The 25,791-nt window shown below is 42.0% G+C and overlaps 1 protein-coding gene across 3 annotated transcripts in view; it reads right to left on the bottom strand.

Moving 5' to 3' along the window:
- UBE2G1 (ubiquitin conjugating enzyme E2 G1) overlaps positions 1-23,203 on the bottom strand; it is a 29,115-nt gene extending 5,912 nt beyond the window's left edge. The window contains exons 1-5 of one of the 3 annotated variants that reach the window (XM_042791506.1): positions 22,898-22,961; positions 20,060-20,290; positions 7,884-7,986; positions 4,691-4,788; positions 3,442-3,620 (exon numbers count right to left, since the gene is read on the bottom strand). In XM_042791506.1, the coding sequence (XP_042647440.1) occupies positions 3,442-3,620; positions 4,691-4,788; positions 7,884-7,986; positions 20,060-20,087 (408 nt within the window). In that variant the 5' untranslated portion in view covers positions 20,088-20,290; positions 22,898-22,961. Of the gene's footprint in view, positions 1-3,441; positions 3,621-4,690; positions 4,789-7,883; positions 7,987-20,059; positions 20,291-22,897 lie in introns of all 3 variants that reach the window. The other 2 variants (XR_006165217.1, XM_042791505.1) reach the window with 2 other exon arrangements.
- Positions 23,204-25,791: the final 2,588 nt, after the last annotated feature.

Here is a 25,791-nt window from a genome sequence, read left to right as displayed (position 1 = left end):
TACTTCAGCCTGCAAAGTAGCCACAAGCTCAAACTATAAACCACAAGCTACTGTTACAGGTTAGAGAAAAGGTCTTTAACTGCAGTGATGAAAGAAGGTACACAGCTACTATGGAGCCAGTAGTTATTCTGAGATTTCTAAGACAGTTTCAACTCCCTTTCAATCCAGACAGAACACTCCAGGATAGAAATACATAAGTCACAGTTTCCAGAGGAGGCACAGCAGTATCCTTAGAAAGAAAACACGTCCTAGTTAGATACAGCTGCAAGATACTGGCTCCACAAGAAAGACCTTAACAGAATACTCAGCACACTGATGGGGATGGTCTCTGTGACAGGTATCTGATTTCAGAACTGCATAGATGAAGAACAAAGATAAAGATGAACAGGAAGATAGGCAAGAGGTAAGTCCGAACCCCTAGGTGTGCACACCATGGTATCATGAAAGCCCACAGGAAAAAGTGAAGGCCAGTTTTAAGTTTTTTGCACCAGCCTCATGACAAGCTCAGATGAAAGCATAGGAGCATCATAAGATGTAACTGAGGTTGACGTGTTGGGTACTGCCTTACACTGGCAAGAAGTGGTAGGAAAATATAAAGAACCCCTTGTTTCATGAAATAAGTTTTACAGTTCTTGGGTTTTGATATAAGCAACATAATCTTACTGCAGGGGTTAGGGAAGGGGTTAAAAAGAGAAGCAACACACACACAGTTTTATCTGAAGCAACCCAGAAGCAACAACTCCTCACCCCCTAGTTGGAATAAAGTTTGTAGCACATCTCAGTGAGAAAAAACTAGAGTAACTGGCATATCCTACCATTCACCACCTCCAAGCTCACCTAGCCAGTTCGCATGTTAGAAAGCCTAGCATGTCTTATCTTTCCAGTGAAAGCACAAATAAGGCCACTAATTAATTTGCTTTTTCAGCAATTAATACAGCAAGCATTTGGTTCCTTGGATTGGGATATAGTACAGCTTACACAAGATGATTTAAGGCCAAGAAAAGCACTGAATTTGTGCCCTCCTAAGCTTCAGATTCTTAGTTTTGGTTTCTATCTTTTACATGTGTAGTTCTATGAAGCACGTGGTCAGAAATGAGTATCAAGCAAAGTTTCCAATTTGTCAGCAATCTCTCCAAAACTCTTATCTGAGGTCATGAACTGTTTTGCTTCTCTCAGTATCTATTTAAGCTCCAATCCCTCATTTTTCTCCCACTCCAAGACAGTACTCCAACATTTTGTCCACGAAGCATGAATATCCCCTGCTCCTATAATGCTGTGACCTGCCTGTAACACCTTATTCTCTAGACTCATTTAAAACTAGAAATTAATGAAAGCAAAATAAATTAATGAAAGCAAAGAAAAGTATCTTCGTAACTGCCAAATACTACTGCTGCAGTAAACCTGTACTTCGTAAACCCAAGTAGAAGACATCTTGATAGCAGCTCAGAATAAAGCACGAGCTGCTGATTCTTCACTACCCTGATGAGTATGTTCTGGTTAATATGAATAGGATGCAATCTACAACCCAGCAGGAGATGCTAAGCTGCTCAAGCAGCACATTAGGTTTAAAAGTTACTTAGAACATCTAATACCACAGTCAGAAAAATAATTCCTAGCATCCAATGTGATGCCTCAGTACTGTCTTCACAGTCAAATTTGGATTTAAGTTTTTGTTCTTTCAAGCTGGGCTAGAAAATGCTGTGTTTCCTTAAGACATTTTCAACCTTTACCCTAAGGTTTACCTAAACAAATTCATAGTTTTCATCTCTCTCCGAAGGAAAAAAAGGGGGGGGGGGAAATACAATTCCTGAAGTAGCTGGCAGAGTACGCAGCACGATACAGAAAGATTAAAAATCTTGTGATGCTAGGAAGGTGACAGGCATAGCTATAAGTGTAAGATTTCTCCAGTGTTAGGGCAGCTACATTCAACATACATGAGTTTGTAAACTGAGAAATTCTAATTGTACTTTTAGCATTTCATTAATAACTTGCTCCTTCCAATGCTCTCAGGTTTGCCAGCAGAAAATGTCCATGTGTCCTGGGGTATTTTTTTCCACCAGTAACATGATACAAGAAGGGGAGGTCCAACACTCAACATTAAAGGAGGGAATTCTTCTCTACAACTTTTTGTGTGCGTTTGGTTTTCTTCCCATTAAGTTTGTTCCATGTGAGACTATTCTCATGATGATTTCTCAGCAAAGCTCAACCACCTTTGGAAATACTAACAGCATAGTAGATCAAAGGCTTCAGGAAACTGAACTCCCACCCACTTGTGGAAGGTACAGCTATAGAGTAGTTAACACTCATCTAGAAAACTTTGCATCTTTTGATTACCATCTCCCTTTTCCCACTCCCACAGTTAAAAGACCTAGAACTTCTCTTTTGTGAGAGGACAGCACATATTAGTCACTGCGGAACTGCAATTCAAGAGTAATTCAAAGAAAAGTATGTTGGCATATCTCAGATGAATGGGGCCTGAAGTCTGTTCCCCTACTCACACATAGAACTGGGAATTTTCTCCCTCCCCACCACAAATAGTTATTAGTCTAATTGCTATTCTGCTATAAACGCAGCTCTTCGAGAGCTGATAGCTGTGTTTACACACCCACACAGAACAGGCCATGCTCCAGAATCACTATGCTGCATGAAACGCTTGCATCTCACTTATGACAGAACCCTTACTGCAGATTCACCCTGGTCTTTGACTATAAACCAGGCCAGTCTTCCTCACTCTTAGCCAGTCATTCTAGTCTGGGACAACTTCCAGAGCTGAAGGCCAGATGCCCAGTGAAGACATCAAGTGCGTTCTCTAAGCACAGACCTACAGTCAAACCTTCTGCTTTAATCCACGATCCAGGAAGACTGCTGTCGAGAGGTAGATGCAAAACGTCACAACAGAATTATACTGAGGGTTTCTCCCTCCATTCAAATCAATAAATCTGTTAACAGGCTATGTAATTTCCAAAACAAAAATTTTGGTGCATTATACTAACATACTAGGAACTAGAGAAGGTTCCAGAATACGTTAACTTCTGCAGCTAAATTTGATGGCCATTGTAACCACTATGCCACACAGCATTTTACAGCCAGCTTCCTCAAATTTTTTAAGACTAAAGGCGCTGAAGTTTATCCATTAAGTATCTCTGTGCACAAGTTATTTACTATAAATAAATGCATTATTGCATAGGAGAAATTAAACCACTGCCTATGAAGTCCAAACAGCATCTTTCCTTTGCAACCTGTAAAAAACTGCCAGGGCTAAGTAGTAATTCTGTTTCACAACACGACTGCTTTTCCTAACAAAAAGGTAGCCTTAGACTGCGATATAAAAGTTTCTTTCAAAAAGGTACTGTATTGTTTGTCAAGTTAGCAGCAAGACTCCATTGCAAGTTTAGGTTTCTACATTGAAGACAACTGGCAGACCAAAAAGAAAAATCTTACCGCTGCATCAACATTAGCAGGAGAATCACCATTGGGATCTGCCAGCATAGAAATAACACTAATCATTATAGTTTCCACTGTGTGAATGGGAAGCCAGCGTTCCTCAGGTTTTTCATAGCCATATTTGTCTTCTCCAGGCTCATGAAGAATTGAAATGCAGACATCGCCGTTCTTGTCAACTACAAAATAGAACAAGGCATATTTCAGTAATGAACAACATGCTGGCATTTCTTCAGGATAGTTATAGAACTGTTCTCTTCACTAACATGTTTTCAGACTAGCTGGAGTGAAGATTACTTCATAAAAAAAGGAAAGTAATTAACTATTACAAAACTCAGTCTGTAATAAATAGGGCTTGGAAGTCTGTTATTATGCCTGGACTTCTGGCAGAGGGCACATGGGGAGGAAAAACTTAATTCTAACATCATGCTGCAATTTTCAAGACTATTTAGATAGGCTTCCACTAAAGCTTTTTCTGTTAAGTTTAGCAAACTAGAGTGACTTTTTTCCACAGCAACAGCATCAGCTGGATGTTACTGCAGTATACTGGAATATCATTTAAGCTGCTGGAATTAGAAACTGCCTGACAAGTACTCTGATATTTCCAGAGCTGCAACTGACACAGCATCAAAATGTTCCCTCCATCCCTTCTGATGGGAGCACTGTGCTGGCCCCCCAGCTTCCAACAATTTCAATAATGACTTTAGAAACTGAAGAGCATTCCTTCTTCCCAGTAAAAATCTTCTTCCAGTTTATTTTACCTTCCCATCAATGTCCTGCAGTCCATAAGTAAATGAAACACTAGAAGGAGTCTTCTTTGGAGGGACTAAAAGATGCTGTTATTTCCTTTCATGCTTCACTGGAGGATAACCTTAGGCCTTCTACACTGAACTGCCAAGTCAGTAATACTAAGATGAAACACGTGAAGGTATAACAACAGGCAGCTATAGAAGTCAAGTTTCTCCTCAGACCAGAATTTCTCACTTAGGCGAAAGGAAAAAAAAAAGAAATCCCTGAACAGTTACCAAGAATTCAAGATGCTACTTTCAGTAGCTTCTGAAAATACTTTAGGAGCAGTCTCTCAGAGCAGCACTATTAAAAACTCTGCCATGGTTATTACTTCTTTATGAAGATGGCAAAGTAAATGCAGAGTTTCACATTTCTAACATGAACAGAAGTGTATCCATTTGTCTTCACCCCATTTCAGTTCTTAATTGCAAAAAGAAATTTAAACTTTGACATTTCTTACCATTTGGATGCCAGATTTCTGTGATGAATTTCATTTTTGGCGGCCTCAGTGGATAGTCTTTTGGAAAAGTAAGATGAGCCTTGAAAACACCACCTTCACTGGGGAATCAAAAATATCTTAGTAGAGTTTCTTGTAAGCTTAAACTGAAGATTGGAACTTATTGATATATCAAAAGCTCTAAGTTTACCCCTCACACAGCTTAACATGCTGCTGGTAATTAACAGTACCAACATTTCTGTATGCAACGTAAAGAGTTTCTAGATTGAGAAGATCCTTTCACAAGATACTGCCAGTTCTCCACCACTCTATCTTTTTTAGAATTATGATGTTCCAGAGGTGAAAAAAAAAAAAAGAAAAAAACCCCAACAAAACAACACACACACAAGAGCTTAAAAAAAAAAAAAAAAAAAAAAAAGCCAGAAAACCCCCAAAACTGCCAAGGAATTCACCATCTGAAATTATAACTTACATTTTTACTCCCAGTACATTTATTAACAGCCAAAAAAAAAAAAAAATACGGCCAATAACTTCCCTTCTCAAGTACAGCAGCCCAAATATGTTTTTATTTTCCTCCTTTAGAAACGTCAGTCCTAATTTCTTGGTATCAGTCTGCAGCAGTGAACCTCAGTGAAAAAGTTACAGAAAGCTTTATGCATCTACAGCATTACTTTGTAAAAAGGCTTCCAATACTACCTTTTCAACACTAAGTTAAAGGGACTCAGACATGACAGTGAGGCATTCTGCATTATGGTTACCCACTAAACAAAAACAATAATAAACAAGAGATACCTAGTTTTTATGTGGAGTTACAGGCCCATATTTAACTAAGGTAACAGTTTGTTGGCTTTTTTTTTTTTTTAAATAGCTAGGTTTCAATATCCAGGAATAGTCCCTTTTGAAAAAAATGTGAAGGCCTGTATTACATGGTAAGCCTTATAGATGGAATACTTTGCTAATATAAGTACTATAACATATGCCCTGTTACTGTCATTTCTTGTAACTGAACTTTGTAATAAAATTTGAAATTGCAAAGGCAGACATTAAAAAAACTGGAACATAACTTCCAAAAGAAGGTGGCACAAGATGTACAGTATGACAAGCTACTCCTCAGTAGCCACGCAGGCAAGAGATTCAGCATAGAAAAGACAAAGCTGTTCAGTGAATTTTTTTCCTCTGTATTTTTGAAGGAACAGGAGCCAAGATCCAAAGCCCCTAGGCTATTAAGAACACAAGTTTTACCACCACTAACCAAAGGGCAAAATTCTAGCAAGTGTCTCAAAAAAAACCCAAACCCAAAAAGCACTAGATCTAAGTGAACTTGTCTCTTAAAATAAAGCAGCTGAGGGAACCTGAACCCACAGCATTTAGTTCTCCCAAGTTTTAGAAAAGGCAGGCAGTTTCCAAAGAATTCTTATCCTGATAAGGGTAAGAATTCCAGAAACACTATTTTAACATCCATACTACTCAAGACAAAGGAGAATTAGATTACATTTGTTGATAGCCCCAAACCAGTTAAGTCCTTTCATTCAAAGTGGGAAAGTTCTTTCCATTTTTAAAGAAACAGATCCTAAATCCTACTAGGCTGTACAGCATCCCTTTGCCCCTCATCAACTACACATAAACACAGCTCTTTTAACTGAATACACATTAGAAACCAGTTAACCAAATACAGCTGTCCATTAAGGGAGATCAGTGCCATTTTTAGCAATATTCCTGATAAAGGGGTCTCTGCCAGTAGAGTCATGCACTGAGTCTAAAGTCTTTTTAAGTAAACTCAGAATAAATAAAGTGGGACCAGGAATGAAACTGAAGTTTGAAAATTTTGAACTGTCTGGTTGAACTATAATGTTCTACTACGATCATAAAACAGATCCGGAGAAATAGGATTCCATATAATACTATCCTGAAAAGCAGCAACTAGGGACTGGAACAAAAGAGAGCTTCTTATCTAAAAAGCCTCAAAAAGAGCTTAGCACCTTGTTGAAGAGGGGAAAAAAATGCTCTTGTAATTTTCAGCACATAAGAGGTTCAATTAGGAATTGTATTTCTTTACTGACAAGCTTTATAAAATGGTCATGAGAATATAATGAAGCCACTACAAGACTGTTCAGAAGAGGTCAACAGAAGTTGGAGAACTCATCTCCTGCAAGACTTGAGAATCACAATGTAGCGAGCTTGAGGAGAAGCAAACCAATTCAATTACTGTGCTTCAAGTACTTTTCAGAAGTGTGCAGACAGAGGTACACAACTTCATGTTGGAACTAAAATTGACCTCAAGTAAATGTCATTAGGTTTTTTTATATCTGTAATTTACCACTGGAACAGCTTAATCAAGAACAGAGTTCATCTTCAAGAGCTACACTTTAAACTGACCTCTTCTGGGCATTGAAACTTTTCCCAGGAGCTAGAGTAGATCATATATAACCTCTATGAGAAAGAAAAATTGTTCTCTCCATTAGAGAGAGCTCTTTTTGTTAATAAAAAAAATGATTAATAAAACAACCACATTGCATGTGCCAGAGTGCTTCAGGTATATATAGCAGTGCAAAAAGACAGCAAACTTGGAAGTCCAGGTCAGTAAGTGTATGATCTCCATAGGTTTTTGTTCAAATGACAATTAAAGAACCCAGTCCTTAGGATAAAGACAGAAGTTTTTTGAAGCCCACTGTGCAAGGTTTGCCAACAATTCAAATTTTATCAACACTGAAGTACTCTAGGTCACACTAAAAAGTTCTCCAATCTCAAATGACAGGACTTGAGGCTAATTCTATGGTCTGGTGCGGTTTCCCCAACCGCAGCCTTCCTGAGTATTTCCTACAATCACCAGCATTTAGTTGCAATGGTTTAAAACTGTACTATCAGCTAACCTAGAGCCTCACAGAAGTAACAGCAAATGGTGGATTATACCCGCCTTACTTAAATGTGTAGGAAAACAGAAGCTGCCTGTAAGTGTAGCCTATTCTTTCTCAATTCTACAAAAGTACAAAGGGTTCAGTGTTGTATTTTCCTAGGGAAGCAAAGCAGTGTAGAACTTCTACATAGCAAATTCATCTATTTACAGGTATTTTACTAACAACAGAACAGCATTACCTAACTTAGTATGAAAAATTAGGTTAACTTCTACTCACCTAGACCAAACTAAAACTAGTAAATCAGAGTTCACTTAAGTTTCTGTATAAGTATCAGTACTTACTATAGTGTATCTGGAGGACCAATAATAAGGACTTCCCATCGATAAAGATCATTGTCATCTATTAAGCCCGCTGAAAAGCCTTCCACTGGATTTTTGTTGAGCTCTGTGTAAGAAAAAGAATTTAACAGTGACTTTAGGTGTCTATGATATTAATTCACTGGTTTTGCTCATGCCTATACGTGACCAAAAAACCCCATGACTTTCAGTGATTTGGCACCTTCTGATGGATTTACCGCTTGGGGAGTATCCTCAACTCCCTACCCCATACAACAGCATGCTGCCAGAGCAGAGACCCATAGTCAGACTCTAAAAGTAAGTACATCATGAACAGAAGGGCCAAAGTAACTCAGAACTGTTGGACATGGTCTCTTAAACTAGATACTAATAGGTGTGTGTGCAAGTCAGAAAACAGATTTTCTACTAATAAAAAAGCTATACTGTTTTATAAAAAACCCTGGGAAGACAGATTAAAGTCTATCTTTAACTCTAGAAAATGTGAACAGAAGAACAAAGTCACACTGTTTTTATTTAAAACTAACATCCTACTTCCCTTCATTTATTTTTTTTTTTTCCCCCCAGAATCTGAAAGCATTTGAGACCTATTCCCAGTGCATTCCGGAGATAATGACTTACTATATTCTGAACTACAAGAAAACAACACAGAAGGTAAGCTGTTATGCTGTTTAGGTTTTGGGGTCATTTTTTTTAAATATTTTTGTTTGTTTCACAGTTTTACCCACTAGTGATAAGTAAAAGTGGATTCTAAGTTTATAGGCTACTTCATACAGGTGCTGTCACATAGAAAGCTTATCTGGCATTAACTATGCAGAAGTCAGACCTAGATGTAGACTCCACTGACTTTATTTTCAGCCTATTTCACGAAAAAGCATAAGATTTGGAAATAAACACCCCAAATGAGTTCTGCCTAAAATGCAACTTGGGCAGCAAGAGGTGGGGAAGAAGAGGGAAGCAGAGAACATCTCTTAACCAATAGCTTTGGGTCAAAAACTAATTTAAATGCCATATTGATGCCAAATCGAAATTCTTAATCCCACATTTCCAACAGTACATACAAAGTCCCGACGGATCCTGAGTATACAGGATGGGGGAAGGGGAGAAAAAGTTCTTCCTTCAACTACTCAGTAACTTGTAGATTAAATTAGGGATTGTTTCATTTGTTTTACAATTACTACTGCATTTATTTTAAATCCTGTCAGACATTATACAGCCCTCATTATATTCCACAGTACAATTAGTTTACACCTTCCCTTTTTGTAAACCCAATAGCTGTATTTTGTGTTAATTTCTAGGCATTACAGACAAATTCAGAGGTCCTTATAATGCCCTCAGGTACATGCAGAAGAACTTCACATGAAAACCTCATACCTTTATGGAGAAAAGGCTACTGTTAAGTCTAAACTGATTTGCCCATAAACTTGCAGTTACTGTTTCACAGTTAAGCTCTTAGCTATTTAAAGCATGGTTAAAAAAAAAATGCAGGCAGCAGCAATTCAAGTCCTATACAGATGAGTCTAAGTCCACACAGGGAAAAGAAAGCACTCAGTTCACGTGAAGGACCGAGGTCCTAAAGAGGAGGATAGCAGGAATACCAACTTCGGCCATTGCTAATTCAGAGTCAAATTTATCCACGGAGATGACTCAACGCTAAAATCCCAAGAAATGTATTGGAAGGGCTCTTCTTAGAAGCTACTCAGCAAGAGTTCAGCCAACAGATGAGGTCAACCGTTCACTCTCCCAAGTTGCAGGGCAAAGACTGAGGTATTGAACCAAATCATGTTTTCTCAAGACAATAACTGAAACAAAAGGTATTATCACAGGCTATTTAACCAAGATGCTAGTTTCAAAACCAAAAGCTACAGCATCACCACACTTCCACTAAGCAGACCAGTTTTCACCCTCTGGCATCTATGAAACTTTGTAGAAACAGGTCCATGAGTTTGAGTAACAGTTCTATTTACTTGTAGGTGCAGGGGTCAAAGAGACTAGGTAAATGTCTCACGTGAACTGAGGACTTCACCAGTCCCTTACTACCTCCCTACTACAGACATTCCTCCAGTATCAGATATTAAAAGTTCTACCACATTAGTAGCTGAATATAACCTGCTTTTTCATGCAGGAGTTTAAAATTGTCTATTGCTTGTGCAAAAAAGCCACCTCTGTTCAGGACATTTAAGTCATCCTTTCAGATATAGTAGTATTGTAATACAGAATATCCAGCATAACAGCTACCGAAGTCAACAGGAAGAATCAAATATTAGAGTAACTCACCTTAAGGCTTTCAAACTTGAATTTAAGCCTCCAAAACACAAGTTCCCTCATTTCTGCATTTCCACAGGGAGAAAAGCGTTTATGCCGAGTTCTGTATAAACTGCTGTAACTCAAGCTGCTCACATTTAGCTTCCTTATTGTTTGCTAGTTACCACTTCTCAGTGATAAGACTGTAAACAAGCCCGCCAGAAGTTAAGACTAGAAAATTCAGCATGCATCTCTATCTAAATATACCACACTATTTAAGTCAAACATAGACATTTTCTTCTATATTTCTTGATTCGTACTATTTCAATTTCTTTTTACATCTTTCTCAGCCTTCAAATAACTTTTTTTATCCTTAAATCCTCTGAAACATTTTTCATGTACTTGTTCCCATTGAAAGCCAGCTCTTACACTCTGACTCATACGTAAGACCCTGCAGCACTATATTGCTACAGATCTTGGGAGAAGGAATAAGATTGCTGGATGCCAACTCTTGTAATGCAGAAAATCTGTAAACTGTATGAAAGGGACAGCCATTGACAAAAATCTTCAGCTACAGCAGTTATGGAAATTTGCTCAGTGGATGTTGTCTATTAAGCAAATTATGAAGTTACTTCTTTTACAGGAGGTGCAATCAGTCTCTGCTTGTAAAAGGTACTCATTTTCCTTCCATTGTAGCAATACTGAAGCATAGTTCAAATAGCTACTGCTTGCACAAATACTTTAACTTGACGTAAAACAATGGATACGTGCTGAAGCACCTTCTCCACTAAAGGTATGTAGAATTACCATAGGGAAGTTAAAATCAGTTTTTTCCATCCAGATTATTTATGCTAACCTGAACATCAACTAATGGCTGGTTGGCAGACAAAAAAGGAAATCTCAAGAAAGTTTTGCACTGGGACATGAAAAACAAGCAGCTATCATCCTTGGCTACTTTACGCCGGATAGGTAAGAGCTGCTAACTCATTAAAACTTGCAAACACTAAACCCTAGTGTTTGTTTGTTTTTTCCCCTGGATGTAGTTAACTAGTAGTACCACCTGTCTCTTACCTATCTCTTCATGAGCTGAGCCACACAGTGCTGAAATCCATGCACCCAAATCCCAAATAGAGGTGCCTCCCTGGCAAGAAAGGAGCAGACATTCTACGCTAACAGGCACAGAAGCTGCAGCTGGGCAGAGGGACCGGAGCCCACCACCCGCCTCTGGTGACGCTGACCCTGCGCCCAAGGAGACACCTGTTCTCTGCATCTGTCATTTCCTACCAACTACTGCAGTTAACTACTTGCGGCCTGAATAGCACTTTTCCCAGACAACCAGAGATGATGAACGTGCTTCAGAAAGCAAAGGATTCAACTCCCTTCTCCAAGCAGGGAGAGGGGGAACAAGCTCTTGGTGCGGGTCCTCTACAGAGCCCCATTGAAGAGCTAGCCTACAAGTCCTAGGAAAGTAGACAAGTCAGACACCTATAAAGAACCAGATCCCTCCACACTACTTTTTGCACTTAGCTTTTCTTTTAGATTTCTTCTTTAGCTAAAGATATGCTGTACTTTTAAAACGTACATGAGTACATTAACACATTTCCATCAAGTCCATGCCTATAGTGCAATTTACTTTCTACTACTACATATTACACTCCATGGTTTAGCATTTCTGCCAGTATTTTCTGCATTTCTGATAGTAAGCTACAATAGAAATTTTTCTTCCCAGAGAAAAAAAAAAAAGTTTCTTACATTCAGTCTATAAGCAGTTTCAGGTAGAGTCCGTCACAGCTCCAGCAGTGGCCGACAGCCAAAGCAGCACAAACCTGGACAGCTGCCAAGCAACAACATACTGGGAACAGAATCCTGTGGCTGCTTATAAATTAGACATTCAATTCCTTTAATCCCAGTCCTGAACCAATACCTGATTTGGGAGGTGAGGAAGACTAAAGGCCCATAATCCAACAGAGTTGTTTAAATCCAGAACAGACTTTAATGTCCAACGCTTCCCTCCTACACGATCTGCCAACACAACACACCGCTCCTTTCACAGTTTAGCTCTTACTAAAGCAGAACTAAGTTACCGTTGCCTTAAACTTGAGCCAACACCATACCATAAACTGTGCTCCCAGTTTCAGTGTTTAGCTTACACCAAGCTACTGATGTTCCCACACTCACTAAAACTGCCTTTATATAAGCCAAGAGACTTTTACCAATCCAAAAGCAAAACAGCGTCAACAAAAATGACTAAGCAGAAAGAGCCCCATGGCTCCACACAGCAGCTATGTACGGCATCTAAACTGTTCAGCTTGACATTCCACCCAGCCAGCCACTGCGAACACTTCAGAGTATTTTAAGTTACATTACAAAGCATAAAAAATTATAAAAAGCCTTCAAAAATATAAGCTTCTACATAATTTTTAATAGTAGCCTCTTTAGTAAGTTATACAGTGGTTGACTTTTGTGCAGCCAGTGGATGGAGTCCAACACAGAGATCGGACAGCCGACATCCTAGCTAAGGCTTCTGGAAAATTCATCTAGCTGACTTGCACACAATTCCCAGAAGAAGCAGGCCATATCAGAGCTTTACATTTGCTATACACAAGGCTTTTTTTTTTTTTTTTTCCTTGATTGCTTTTTGTGAGTCTCAGCACTAGTCCAGGAGCTCCTAACAACTGTACAGACTGAAAATCCTCATTTTTGGACTCTTCTCCATAGCCCAAACTATGACTTCCACACAGTTATGTTACTTAACTGAGGACAGTTATGATTTCCAATTCTTTCCTTTCTGCCTGTATACCCAGCTGTAAATCTCTGATTGTAGATTAGAGCTGAGATAATGATAAAGTAACATGATCTCCCTGCACAGATTCATTCCCAGAGCTCCCCGTATTATCTACTTTAATCATGTTCTGTCCTGCTCCCCAGGCTCATCCAAAAATTTCAGACAAAACATAGCACACGATACACACACGCTCCTGGTAGCTACTCTGGCAGTGACAATTAAGACAGTTTTACTCTCACAAGGACGTTGTAATTATTGTGGAGTGAGACTGAAACATTAAAGACAAACCTGTCTTAAAAGAAGATTCTACCAACCAGTTCAGTAGCATTAGATTTTACTCTTGACTTTAGCCTGGCAAGTAACTAATTTCCAGTGTTCCACACGTTACCCCCTGTTGATAAGGGCAGCATTAGAGACTTCTACAAATCTAATTCCCCTCTCGGTTCAGAGAATTTGTAGGGAGGATGGTATAGGCAGCATTAATAGCAAGTCGCAGACAACATCTCAGTGCAGTGCTACACAGCTCCTTACACTGCTGCATCAACATGCTCCACTTGCCATCTCCTCAGCTATACCTGTATAGCCTTCAAAGGATTTGTACAGAGAAGCAAGTTTTGGAAAGATGGAAGACAAGTTGGGGGGGTTCTTATTTGATTTTTGTTTTTACTCCCAATCAGTTTTCTAGTCAGGGCCACAGCTCAGCTCTGCAAACAAGAAGACAGCAGCACAAGCCCAAAGTGAAGAGACAGAGAAACTTGACTAGAGACTGGAATTCTTTTACTAGTAAGGTGTCACATTATTCTAGACATAAGCTAAGAATCCAGTTTCTTCATTGTGTATATACTGTAGCTCCACGCTTGCATGACTTGTAGCACACCTGAAGACAGACAACTGAAAGCTCAGGCTAGCTATTTAGTTGAAAACTGACTCTTAACACACTAACCAGAAGTTTGCAGGTCTCTGATATTATCTTAGTTCTTAAGGAGTTCCCCACAGTCCCTTAAGTCCATGGAGGTGGCCACCAACAGACATTGCCAATGCTCCTTTAGACATCTATCTCAACTTAAAGGTCTCAAAGCCAGGTCTCTCGCAGTCCCAATCAGACCACAGATATCCAGCTACCAATTAGACCTGGCAAGCAAGTTTACCCAACCCACGATCTGTTCCCATGTACCATTTTCCCCAAGAGTCAGAAAGACAGTCAAGAATAGGGATGACCTATTTTAAGACATTTTCTTTCTGCAGCACACTTCATACACAGAATTCTTCTGTGCATGCACACTCAAACCAGGGCTTTTCCAACATCCCACACCTACCATACACAGAAGGCCCCTTTCCCCCCCCCCCAACGTGTTTGCTGTTAAGCCAATGTCTGAACTCAGTAACTTAAGTAACTGCAGAGCACAGTGTGCCTAAGCCCGTAAGTCTTCTCTCTTAAGATGAAGGTGGTGTTCCAGTTACTTTCCTGTCCAAATCAACTTCCACAAAACATTGGAAATACAAAAACATACTGATGAAAGCCTTTGAACTCCATAGTATTGTTTAAAGTTTTTAAATAGTTATGCTTCCAGAATTAAGATTCTCAGCAGTAAGTTTAGAACGTATGTTCAAAATAGTATCAGTCACATAATTTTGGTAGAAATAGAGATAAACTGTTTCCTGAAGAGCCCTCTTTGGTCAGGCTACTTGAAACACACCATGTATCCCATCACATCAAAATCCAGCACAGTTGCATTGACACAGTTAAAATGGAGGTTGAACATGTCTGTTAAAAAAAAAGTATCTTCCCAGTAAGGTGTGAATTTTGGGAGGAAGCGGTATGAGGAAGGGAAGAACTAGGATACTTAAAAGGATTGGAAGAACCCTGATTCTGAAGTCCACATCTGAAAGGAATCAAGTATTTCACCAGGAAACATTCAGTGGTTTGCCCATAGTCAACTGCAGCACAGGGTCACATTCATCTATCACACTTTGTGTAACAGTAAAGCCAACTTCATTTTGTCCTCAGTGTCTGATGCATGTTTCCACTCTTAACAGTCAGACAAGTATTAGATGGGTACATACATCTGCCTGTATTGAGACAGTCACCCTCAGCAGCATTCAGAGATCTTATCCCGATAAGCAGTTCCTGAGACTCCATGATTATCTCGTCCCAAAGCAGATGTCAAAAACAGGTCAGATGAATCACACTACACACACTTATTTCTCTCTCCTACAGTGGAGCATACAGAACTTCAGATGTTTACTGCATACAACTGCTAGAATTTGGCCAGAGAAGCATCATCCTAGGTGCCAATCATATTAATGTAGTTGAGTTTATCATGGACAGCAGGAAAAGTTAATTAACTTCTTAACAGCTGTTTGCAAATTACTAAGACTGAAGCTACAAAAAAAGTTCCATCCAGGTATCTTCTGAACAGTCATATACACATCAGTCATAAAACAGAACTGTTCAACAGACTTAAGAGCTCTAGGATGCATGTGGTTTACATACAGACTTCCTAGTGGATTTTTGGAATAGTGTTCTATTCCTGTATCACAAGTCTATGCCATAGGAAGATGTTAACATCTGAAGAGTTAGTTCATCAGAACCTTTCCTCATCATACGCAGTTGTTGTGCAGGTCAAGGACACTTTTCCAGCTTGTTTTTTCTCTTGATTATAATACGAATAACAGGTTTGCATATCCTAATTTGAGCTACATTGTTATTCAGAATTGTTTTAAGACCTTTTTCTAAGTGACTCCTGACAGCACCATCTTGCACCAAGTGCAAGCCAGATGAAAAAAGTCAGCTTGACCTACTAGGTGTTATGATGACTGCATGGAAATAGGTTTCCCTTAACTAACAATTCACATATAGAAAGACTATATGAAAACCTTTCAACGGGTTTCTATCAAAAAGTCTTTACTATTATTCTAGACCTGTACAAGCACTGTTAACATTCAGGCACAGGAGAGCAGTTATTTTTATGGAATCCTATTTCAAATAGATTGCTATACTTAGTGTTCTTACAAGGTCTGGATATCTGATCTCTGTTCCTGCCAATATGCCTTGGACCTGAGCAGGAAGGAGAAGCAAATACGAACATTTACACTTGCAGGGTGGCCTAAAGCTCAGACTCACCAGATTTCATAAGTGGAAGACCTTCTCAAAACCAGTCTACTGACAGATATTCACACACCACTGCAAACTGAAGCACAGAGCAGGTGCAACATGCTGATAGCACAGGCCTGCATGCAAAGTGTTACCCAGATTCTATTCCCAGATGTTGGGAGAAAAAGCACAGTGCCAGTTTCAAGAGTCACAAGCCCTCTTCCTCACCCAAGCCACCTGGTCTTCTCCCTCCAGGCACCTAACTTTGCACACTCATTTCAGTATTTGGTTAGTTCATACTTTCAGAACAGCAGCCACCTTTGAGTTCAGTTCCATTTCATTAGAACCCAATCTCTCTGCTGGAAACAAAATGGTATATTTTAGATCAAATCAGAAGTGGAATTAAACACATTAGAGGAATTAAATTTAGCAGAATGCCTATTTGAGGCAAACAAGTTTGACCTACAAAGTTCACTTATTTTCAAACTGTTTAGAATAAGGCTTTGGGGAAACTAAAAAACAGCTTGTACCAACCACAAAAGGGACCAACTAATCCTGTCTTAATTGAATATTCAGGTACTGTTTCAAGACTTTCTTGCATTAAAAAAAATAATCACTAAGATACAGAAGAGTCAAGGCAGAATCGGCTGTAATTAAACATGTGGTTTTATTTGAAGACTATTCACTCTACTTGTTTTATCCAAGATCAGTTTCTCCTAAACCAAAAACAGTAAGTGCATAGCAAATGAACAAATCCTTACAGTTTACAGTTCTGCAGCAGACAACTCTTTAATACTAAAGTTGAAATCACTATCAATCACGGGAGGCAAGACATTTTAGTGGTATTTGGGCAATTTAACATCTCCAGATATAGATCTTCTCAATGAAGCAGGAATTCTAATGAAGGTGTTTTCTCAATAGATATTAATTTTGCTCCTTATTTCACAGATCTCCAGCAACATTCTCCCATTCCACTATTCTCGAACAGAACAGAAAGAAATCACTTTACTTTCAGATCCAGGTATGTCCATACCTTGGTGTAACTGACAAAGCCTTGTTTGGGAGGAGCAGAGAAGGAAAGAACTCATAATTTATGGTAAGCTTGGTTCTGTCTCTAAAAGATTAGTAAACTGACCTAGCCAGAGCAAACTGGCTGTGGCTACAGCTGCCCCATCAATAAGTAAGCTTATGAAGCAGCTTGTTATTGCTTCATCCTGTTCAAGGAACTGGTTGAGTCATCAAGCCCCTCCATTCTGAGGTTTACCTAAGCCTCACTTCCCAAGACTGCCAGCATCTCTGAATTTTTGCTCTTATGACCACTGTCATAAATACTCTTTTCTTTGAAGAGGCAGAGTTCAGCTTATTTCTGCAAGAGGAACATTTGAAGAACATGTGCAGCTAGTAAAGTTTGCCACAAGTCACATCCATTATGTCATCTGCAGTGCAACAGAAATCAAGGCTACGTGTACTGCTCAAACTAGTCACTATAACACAGCATATGTTTTAGCAATGATATTATCTATAAAGTCAGCATGAGCAAGGTAGCTTTGATGATTCTGTCAACACATCCTCACAAGAAACAGAAGTCTCTTATCTGCTATAATGGGGCCCTACACTGCAAGAGCATTAAGGTGAGCGATATACACATGCTGTATCTAAACTCCCCAAAAAGCATCAGAGCAATGAAGATCAGTGGCTATCTGAAAATATGAAACTATCCTTTTAAAAACTATGCAGGGTGGGGTTTATAGTATTTTAAGCAATACTGAAGTTAAGTTTGACATATACAGGACCTTGGAGTCCTAACTATTCAGGGCAATAGAGAACACTATTGTCCATACAAACAGACCTCTCCAAGGAAGCTAACATGCAGACTTGTATCAACTTAATACTTCAGATCAGTGCCACTCAAATGATTAGCTTGTAGACAAACTGCTGTAAGCCAATAAATAGCTAGTACTCCACTGTAAACAAAGGCTTCTTATACCACTAGCCACCCAAGAGATATGCCATCTCAGCATCGATCTATAAAGTGATCTTATTTCCACAATTCCCTGAGAATTCACTACTCAAATATTATAAATCCTGTGTAATTGCTAGAAATTCAACTAGCTCAACAATATAATATTTTGCCACACAAGGAAGTAAAAATTGTTTAACTGTCACATTAAGTATTTAATACAGTTTTCCAACATGTTAATTTTTAATTAGACATTTTTGCTTTGAAATAGGAGCTGTATATACTTTAAATTGAAATAATGCTATGTTTAATGTTTGAGAAAAATATTAGTGTGGTGTTTTCTGTATCCTAAGTTGAAGAGTATTTACAAAACAGTACAACTTTGGCCAACTAGGCCATGGTTATTCCCCTGTTTTCAGTGATCCATGTTTATGTTAAAGACGACTCACACATCTGGTTCCACTGCGCACTACCCATTTAACTGCATCCTCCCTACATGATTTTGCTGGTTGAACTAGACAAGTCTGCCTACTCTAACAAGTCTCTGTGTCAGCAAGGATTTGGCAGAAAGATGAAATAAAAAGCATTCAGAGAAATGCCTCGGTCTGCAAAACCCTTGGGTTTGACAGCTCTGGAGACTGGAAGAGAAGCTCTACACTCTCAGTTGCCTCCTCCCTCTTTCTGAAGAGCATAAAGTTTCAGGGCTGTATAGAGAACACAGTTTATCTTCCCCCCATCTCCCCTGGAGGGTGAACTCCGCTAACCTAGTGCTATACCAGTCTACACACTTGCTGTTGACTTTTTTTTTTTTTTTTTAAGTTCGGAGGCACTTAGTTTTTCCTGCACCTTACCCATAAGACGAAACAGACACGTCATGGCTTCTATTTCACATTATTACCAATCCACAACAAAGTAACTTTCTCCTTCAGAAAAAAAAGGACATAAGAACAAATATGCTTATTGATTTTTAATATATTTCCAGAAGCTGCTAGAGCTTACAATTAAGTGAATTTGATAAGGAACAGCCATTTAGCTTCACAGATAGCCATAGAGAAGAACCTCCCTTCAGCTCTAGCTAGGCTAACACTCTAACTGGCTTTGGTAGTCAGAGATCCACACACACCACTTCCTTTAAACACTTTGAAAAAAATAAAACAAAAACTACCCAAACTTCTGACTATCTTGATTTGAACTGTTCTTGTGCCCAAATGGGGGCAAGCACATGTCAATATAAAAACAGCTACTATACCAATTCCCTCATGATATAGCTCAATATTTCATTAGCAAAGGCACTGTGAAGCTACTTAGTATTTGGGGGGGAACAAAGCAAAAAAATCAACCCACATCTAACCTGAAATTATATTTTGCGACTGTCATTAAATATCCCTTCTCTTCAAGCATTATCAGCATCCAGAACATGCCAGTTAAGTGGACAAGCACATTGTATGTGGCTCTAGTTACCTGCCCAAGTTACAATACAAGTCAGCTTGCTCCTGAATTACAGAAGTCTGTCTTCATACACTTATGGGAGCACCTGGGATTGCCGAGTTTTGTTCTACGTTTTGATAAGACCCTTGGTTTTAAGTCTCACTGACAACCAAGACAACTTACCAGTTAACCTTCACTTTAACAAAGTCTTCAAGAATGAAAACAACTCATTAAAGTGCTACATGTCACAGACACCCCTTTTCCCCAGAACACCCTTATTAAGAATCAAAGCATAGGAGACAAACAGGTAACTGTGCTGAAAACTACTGGTTTACATGCCTTTCTCCTCCTGTCATTTTTTCCTCCTAGCACTGAAAAGAGCTATCCAGGGTCTCACCCATTAAAGAATTTTTATATTCCTCAACTGCTCCATCATTATGGGGTTTCACATTCCCCTACAACCTCCCTCCACTTCTGGATGTCTTGCTCCAAGTCTAACAGCTCCGACTTCAGATCTCTTGTGCTTGAATAATGCTAATTAGACAAATGAGTGATCTACTGCAATTTAAACTAGTTTAGATCACATAACTCATATCCACTGCCTGTTCAGAGTCCTCCAAAACCCAACCACTAGGTACAACCCAATGACTCACCACACTTGATATAACGCAAAAGCTGCATGTAGCAGAAGGACTGAAGTATCAGCCCCACCAGTGGAAAGAATACCACAGTGCTGATTTTTGTTTTGAGGTATAACAAGTAGTGTGGGTGTAAACAAAGGGACACATTGGAGCAGCTGAGACTTGGAAGAAGACAGTCAGCAGTAGGGAAGGAAGGTCAGACATCGTGAAGCTCTCAGTCTCTGCATTGCGACTTCAAGTAGCCTGCCATCAGAAAAAGCAGTGTCAGAATCCAGTTTCAGCTCAGTTCAGAAGTTGCTTAGGTTATCACATATGGAAGAAACTATTTTCTTTCTCAGGTCAGTTACTCCAGATAGGACTTCTGAAGAGTTCAAGACTCTTCTTCAGTACTCACCACACACTTAAGTATGCACACTCACAATCACTTTCAATATGGTTCCAACTTTTTTTTTTTAATACATGTAAAAGGATACCAGAGGCACCACTATTACTTTAAAACACAAGAACTGCATAAAAGAGTTGCATGTTACATGCAGATGGTTGCAGTACTTAGTACAGTTGAATCAGTATCAGTAATAGGGGCAACTGGAAAAGCTTACCAGTTTTTACCATTACATATGAATCCTTCATACAACAGTGAGCAGAAAAGTAAGCAGAAATTAACCCCCAAATCTAACAGTCTACAAGTCTACTTACATATTCAACAAGACTGTACTTACAGAGGGTCTTAAGACCTCATAAGACAAGAAAAAAACCCCTCTACACAGCAGAAGCTGACAGGTAATGCTTATTATCAAGAGGCTTCAACTAAATGTCAAACTTTCTTTCATAGAGCACAATTAGTCAGTTAAAAGAGAAATTCCAGACAGCTGAAGAGCTATATTAGGTTACCAGATGCTCATTTTTATCAAGTTTGAGAGCAACTATTCTACACTACTGCTTCCCTAGAGGGATCATTTATAAGAAGGAAAAGCTTCTCATGAAATCGCATCTGAAGCTCCTGTACTAAGTCTGTACCTAGTGTTATTAGCATATTTGAACATGCACACACCTCACTGAACATCAGTAACAACTTCATACTAAGGCATTAAGAGGTACAGGCTTATGTTTAGGAGTGCAGCTGCAGTACATATGAGTTTGTTTTTTTTTTTCAAAAAGAATGTCACCTGAAAGAGAAAATTCTGTGCTAATAGTTAGCTACATTGAAGTTTCTCAAACTATCATCAACTAAAATCAGAAGATCATACTGGAGAGGCAACAAACACATCATCTAGCTTGCTGTACCTGGTTATGCAACTTCACCTCCCTACTGCTAACAACGTTGCTTGCCACCCTCGTGCTTTCAAAGACATCTCTGAAGTCTCAGGCCAAAATTCTCCTCCAGGAATTCCTGTGCCACTCAGTGACCCCGTCCCTTTGTACGGCTACTTGGCAAACCTCAGCCAGCACTGTATTTGCCTGAGTTTAGGTACACCTAGCACACATTTCCTTATCTGGGTATGAGGCAATTTTTACGTAAGGGACGAAAAAGGCAATCGGATTCGCCCAAGGTGCCGGGCAGACCTGTGCGTTTTCCCGAGGGGATTGCTCTCCCCCGGCCGCAGACCCCCCGGTTGCGGAGGACGCGGGGGCACACGTGGGAGCGGGGGGAGGGAGCGGCGGCGGGATCCGGGCCGCCCCCGCCCGCCGGCTCGTTTCTCTTTAAATCTGGCAGCGAGCGACACATGGAGCTGCATTGTGCGCCCCGCCGCCCGGGCGGCCCCGCGCATGCGCCCCGCCGCCGGGCCGGGCCGGGTCCCCTCGGCAGCGGCGGCCCAGGCCGGGCCAGCGCGCCCGGGGACAAAGGGAGGGGGCGGGGGCGCGGCGGCGACCCGCGACACGGAGCCGAGCTGCCACCCTGGGCCCGGCGCTTCCCGGCCCCCAGCCCGGGCTCCAACTCCTCCTTCCCCGCACCCGTCCCGCCCTCTCGCCCCCGGCGGACCCCCTCGCCCCTCCCTGCGGTCCCCCGCAGCGGGCAGTCCCCCCCCCGTCCGCCGCCTGGATCCCGGTGCTGCCCGGTGCTCCCCTCCCCGCCGGTGCCTGCAGAGCCCCCGGCCCTGCTCCCTGACAACAAAGGGGGAAGTGGCCTCCCCGTCCCGATCCGCTCGCCCCGGCGCAGGGCTGGGGGGGGGGGAGCTGGGGAGGGGAGGCGGGACGGGGGCACCTGAGGTCCCCACAGGAAGATGTGCAGAGCGGGGCGAGTCACCCCAGGCCCGAGGTGCCGTCTCCAGGGTGGGCACCCACCCTCCCTCCGCTTCTTCTCGCTGCCCAGCGAACATCCCTCCCCTCACGCCGCCGAGGCTGCCCCGCGGACATCCCCCACGCTGCGGGGAGGAAAGCTCCGGCTTCTTTTTCCCCCCCTCCCCGCCCCGGGAAGGCAGGGCCGCTGGGGAGGCTGCCAGGCACGGAACGGGGGGGCTGGGGGGGGGGGGGGGGGGGGACAGGCGAGCAGGGGCCGCTGCCAGCCCCCGCTTCCCTGGCGGGACGGGGGCAGCGAAGGAAGCACTACCCCCCCGCCATGACGGCCCTGCGCACCCCTCCCCCCGGCTCCCCTGGCAGCGATCGCCAGGCAGGCTCCCCCTCCCCCCCTCGGCCTAGTTCCCTCAGCTCCCGGCTGGGCAGGAGAGCGGCGACGGGGGGGCCGTAATCTCCCCTTTCCCCGCACACACACACCCCGCTACCGCCGGCCGCCCACCCCCTCCCCCGGGCCGGCGCCCCTTCCCCCGCGACAGGCCCCGGCCCCTCAGACGCCGGCCTCCCCGCCCGCCGCGGATCGCCCCTGTCCCCCTAGCCGGCCGGCAGCCCCGGTACCTGCTAGTTGTCTCCGCAGTAGCAAGGCGGACTGGAGCTCCGTCATTCTCCCCCTCTCCGCCCGGGAAGGGAGTCCCGGCGGCGGCGGGGACGGCGCGGCTCCTGGCGCTGCGAGAGCCCGAGGCGGCGGCGAGTGGCCCTCAGCCCGCCCGCACCGCGCCCCGCGGGGGTCTGGCTCCGCGCCGGCCGCCGCCACAGCACGCAGGGTCCCTGGCAGGGGCGCGCGGCCGTGGCTCCGCGCCGCCGCCCGCCGCCGCCCGCCGCCCTCCTCCTCCTTTTCCTTTTCCTTCTTCTCCTCCTCTTCTTCTTCTTCCTCCTCCTCCTCCTCCTCACAGCCGCCACCTCCTCCTCCCCCCGCCCGCCAGGAATTTCACTGCACTCCGGGCCGCGGCGCGCAGGCGCACTCCGGCCCGGCCACCGGCCCTTCCGTGCCGCCATCTTGAGAGGGGATGGAGGGTGGGGAGGCGGGGCGAGCGGCCCTTCGGCCGCCATGTTGGGAAGGTCGCGGGGTTTTCCCCCCTCTCTTTTAAAGCCCTCGCTTTTAGGGAGGGAAGGAGGGAGATCCTGCTGAGGAGGACTTGCCGTCCCTCCGCAGCACGGTGGTTGTGCTGCTGGTTGCTGTCCTGGCTGCCTCTGCTTGGCACCTCGAAGGGCAGAGGGGCTTCTCCTGAGGGACAGCTGGCAGCTCCCTGTCAGAGACGCGTTTTCCCTCAGTTCCCACACCGCACAAGACTATTAGATACAGGGCAGAAAGTGACAAAAACTACCTGAGTATTTTGTCTCTCTCCAAAGCCCGGCTTGCCCTCAGGCTGCTGCCCATCTCCCCAGCCCAGTAAAATACATGAGTTTTTGAGGAGGGGCTAAAAAAGAGTTAGCAGCTGCTGGATGAAAGTTGCTCGTGCAGGATTGCAAAATGTCGGAGATTTTTGTCTGTGGGTTTGATGAGGATGCTTAAGTGAGGGGGAGCATGCCGCTGTGCTGAAGATGTGCCCAGGAAAGAGAAAGAGGTATAAAAGATGTAAGTCAAACCCCTTGTTGTGCTTGTGAGGTAAAGGGGCCGTCCTGCATTGGTTGACCCCCAAAAGATACAGGCTTGATTTTGGATCTCCATCAAAAGCCTTCAGAAAAGGAACTTTTGGAAGATGACTGCAAGTCTGAAGACAGGTACTGTTGAGAGAAAGAGATAAAAATTAAGATAGTTTATCTCAAAGAACTAAGTAAATGGCCAGAGAAGGACTGACAAAAATACAAATTGTCTGTATATTCATGTATTGACTGTGAAAAATATATGTGATAAATAGGTGTGTGGACCGTAAAATAAAATGTATGGGCTGCTCTGCTCCTCTGCCATAGGCTTTGAGCATCCTATTGGATTCTCTGAGTTTACATTTTAATTTTCAAGGAAATGCATTTTCTGACTAATTGGATGAACCATTATTACCAGTGACAGAAAGCAGGGAACTCCCTGCTCTATTGCAAAAAGAAATTACTACAAAGGGATTTATCCTATATCAGTTTGCCAAAATGTTCAAATCCTTTACAAAACCAGCCCTCTTTATTTTTTCTACTACAAGCAGTGTATTTTGTTTGTGAACACCTTGGCTTGGAATGTAGCAAAGAGAATGAGCCTGTAAGAGAGATATTTTTAGTTGGCAATGCTAAAGTCATTTCCCATGCTGCAATTTGGAAGGCCTAGTATAGTCTGAGAGTTTCATCACTGTGCTAGTGCAATTAATCAGAATACTATTCCCAGATATTCTTGCAGTTCTGATTAAATCTGTGTCCTCTTCAATGATTGAACTAGGATGATACAAGATAGCCCACAGTTGGGATTCAGTAATAACTGAAATTCATCTCATAAATGGTTTCCTTAGCCAAAGAAAGTCTTTGTGAGAGTCTTTCTCCTTTGTAGGATGAGTCTAATTTCTGAATGTGTTTTGTATTTGTATTTTGTATTGCTTCAGTCAGCTTCATTCAATCTTAAAAAACAATCTATCCATTTAAATACAGAAGGCTATCATGTGCAAGTGCATTTTATAAACTTATTATGCTAAGAGACAATCACCCAGATTGGAATTCAGGCGTGTTGATGGGAAGTAACACTATTGTGGATGGTATTTCTCTTGCAGGAATAAAAGGTAGGCTTTGTTCACAATGTCAGTTAAGCCAGCATTAAATTCACTCACTCAACTTTCTGTACCTGATGTCAATTCAGGCATGAGTACACATTTCTGACAGTTCTATTATTAGAGGACCTAACTACAGCACTAAAGACTGAAAGGTTATATGAAACAACTCTATGTCTATTACATTCTCTTAATCAAAATCATCCTGAATTGTTCACCATTAGGTCACTTGCTGGCAGACATCTTACTTAATAAGGGAAGTTTTCTACGGTCTCCTATGGCTTATGTATGTTTTTCCTTGTGAAGAAGAAGGCTGTGGGTTGGGAAAGAAAGGATATGGTTTGAGCTGGCACAGATGACCTGGATTCTTTCATTCTAGCAACAGATTCAACCCTAGTTTATAAAAGTAATATGTGTTTCATTATAGGAAGCACTGGCAACTTAAAGTACTCTAACCTTGCTCTGTCAAATCATCTTGTGTGCAGTTGCAAAATGTAGAACATGGCTACTGCTGGTAAGGGCAGGTGTGTGACCAAGGCATAAACTAGTTTAGTGTCTCCTTACAGCAATAAAGACTCTGTGGAATCCTGTCATGAAAATGAAGCTGTCATGCCACAGCCGATTGGGAACTCTGTTGGCTCACAGTTCATGTTGCTTGTCCTTAAACACAACGGGCTATCTGAAAAGAGATAGAAGCCTTTCCCTGATGAGATGAAGCATTCTTCTGTTCTGTTAATATCTACTTTCTGTACTCTCTGTGCACAAACA

The sequence above is a fragment of the Tyto alba genome, unplaced genomic scaffold, assembly GCF_018691265.1.
Source record: "Tyto alba isolate M040663 unplaced genomic scaffold, T.alba_DEE_v4.0 Super-Scaffold_19, whole genome shotgun sequence".
In the NCBI taxonomy this organism is placed as follows: Eukaryota; Metazoa; Chordata; class Aves; order Strigiformes; family Tytonidae; genus Tyto; species Tyto alba.
The sequence above is the reverse complement of the archived record's forward strand: the minus strand, read 5'-3'. Positions and strand labels throughout refer to the sequence as shown.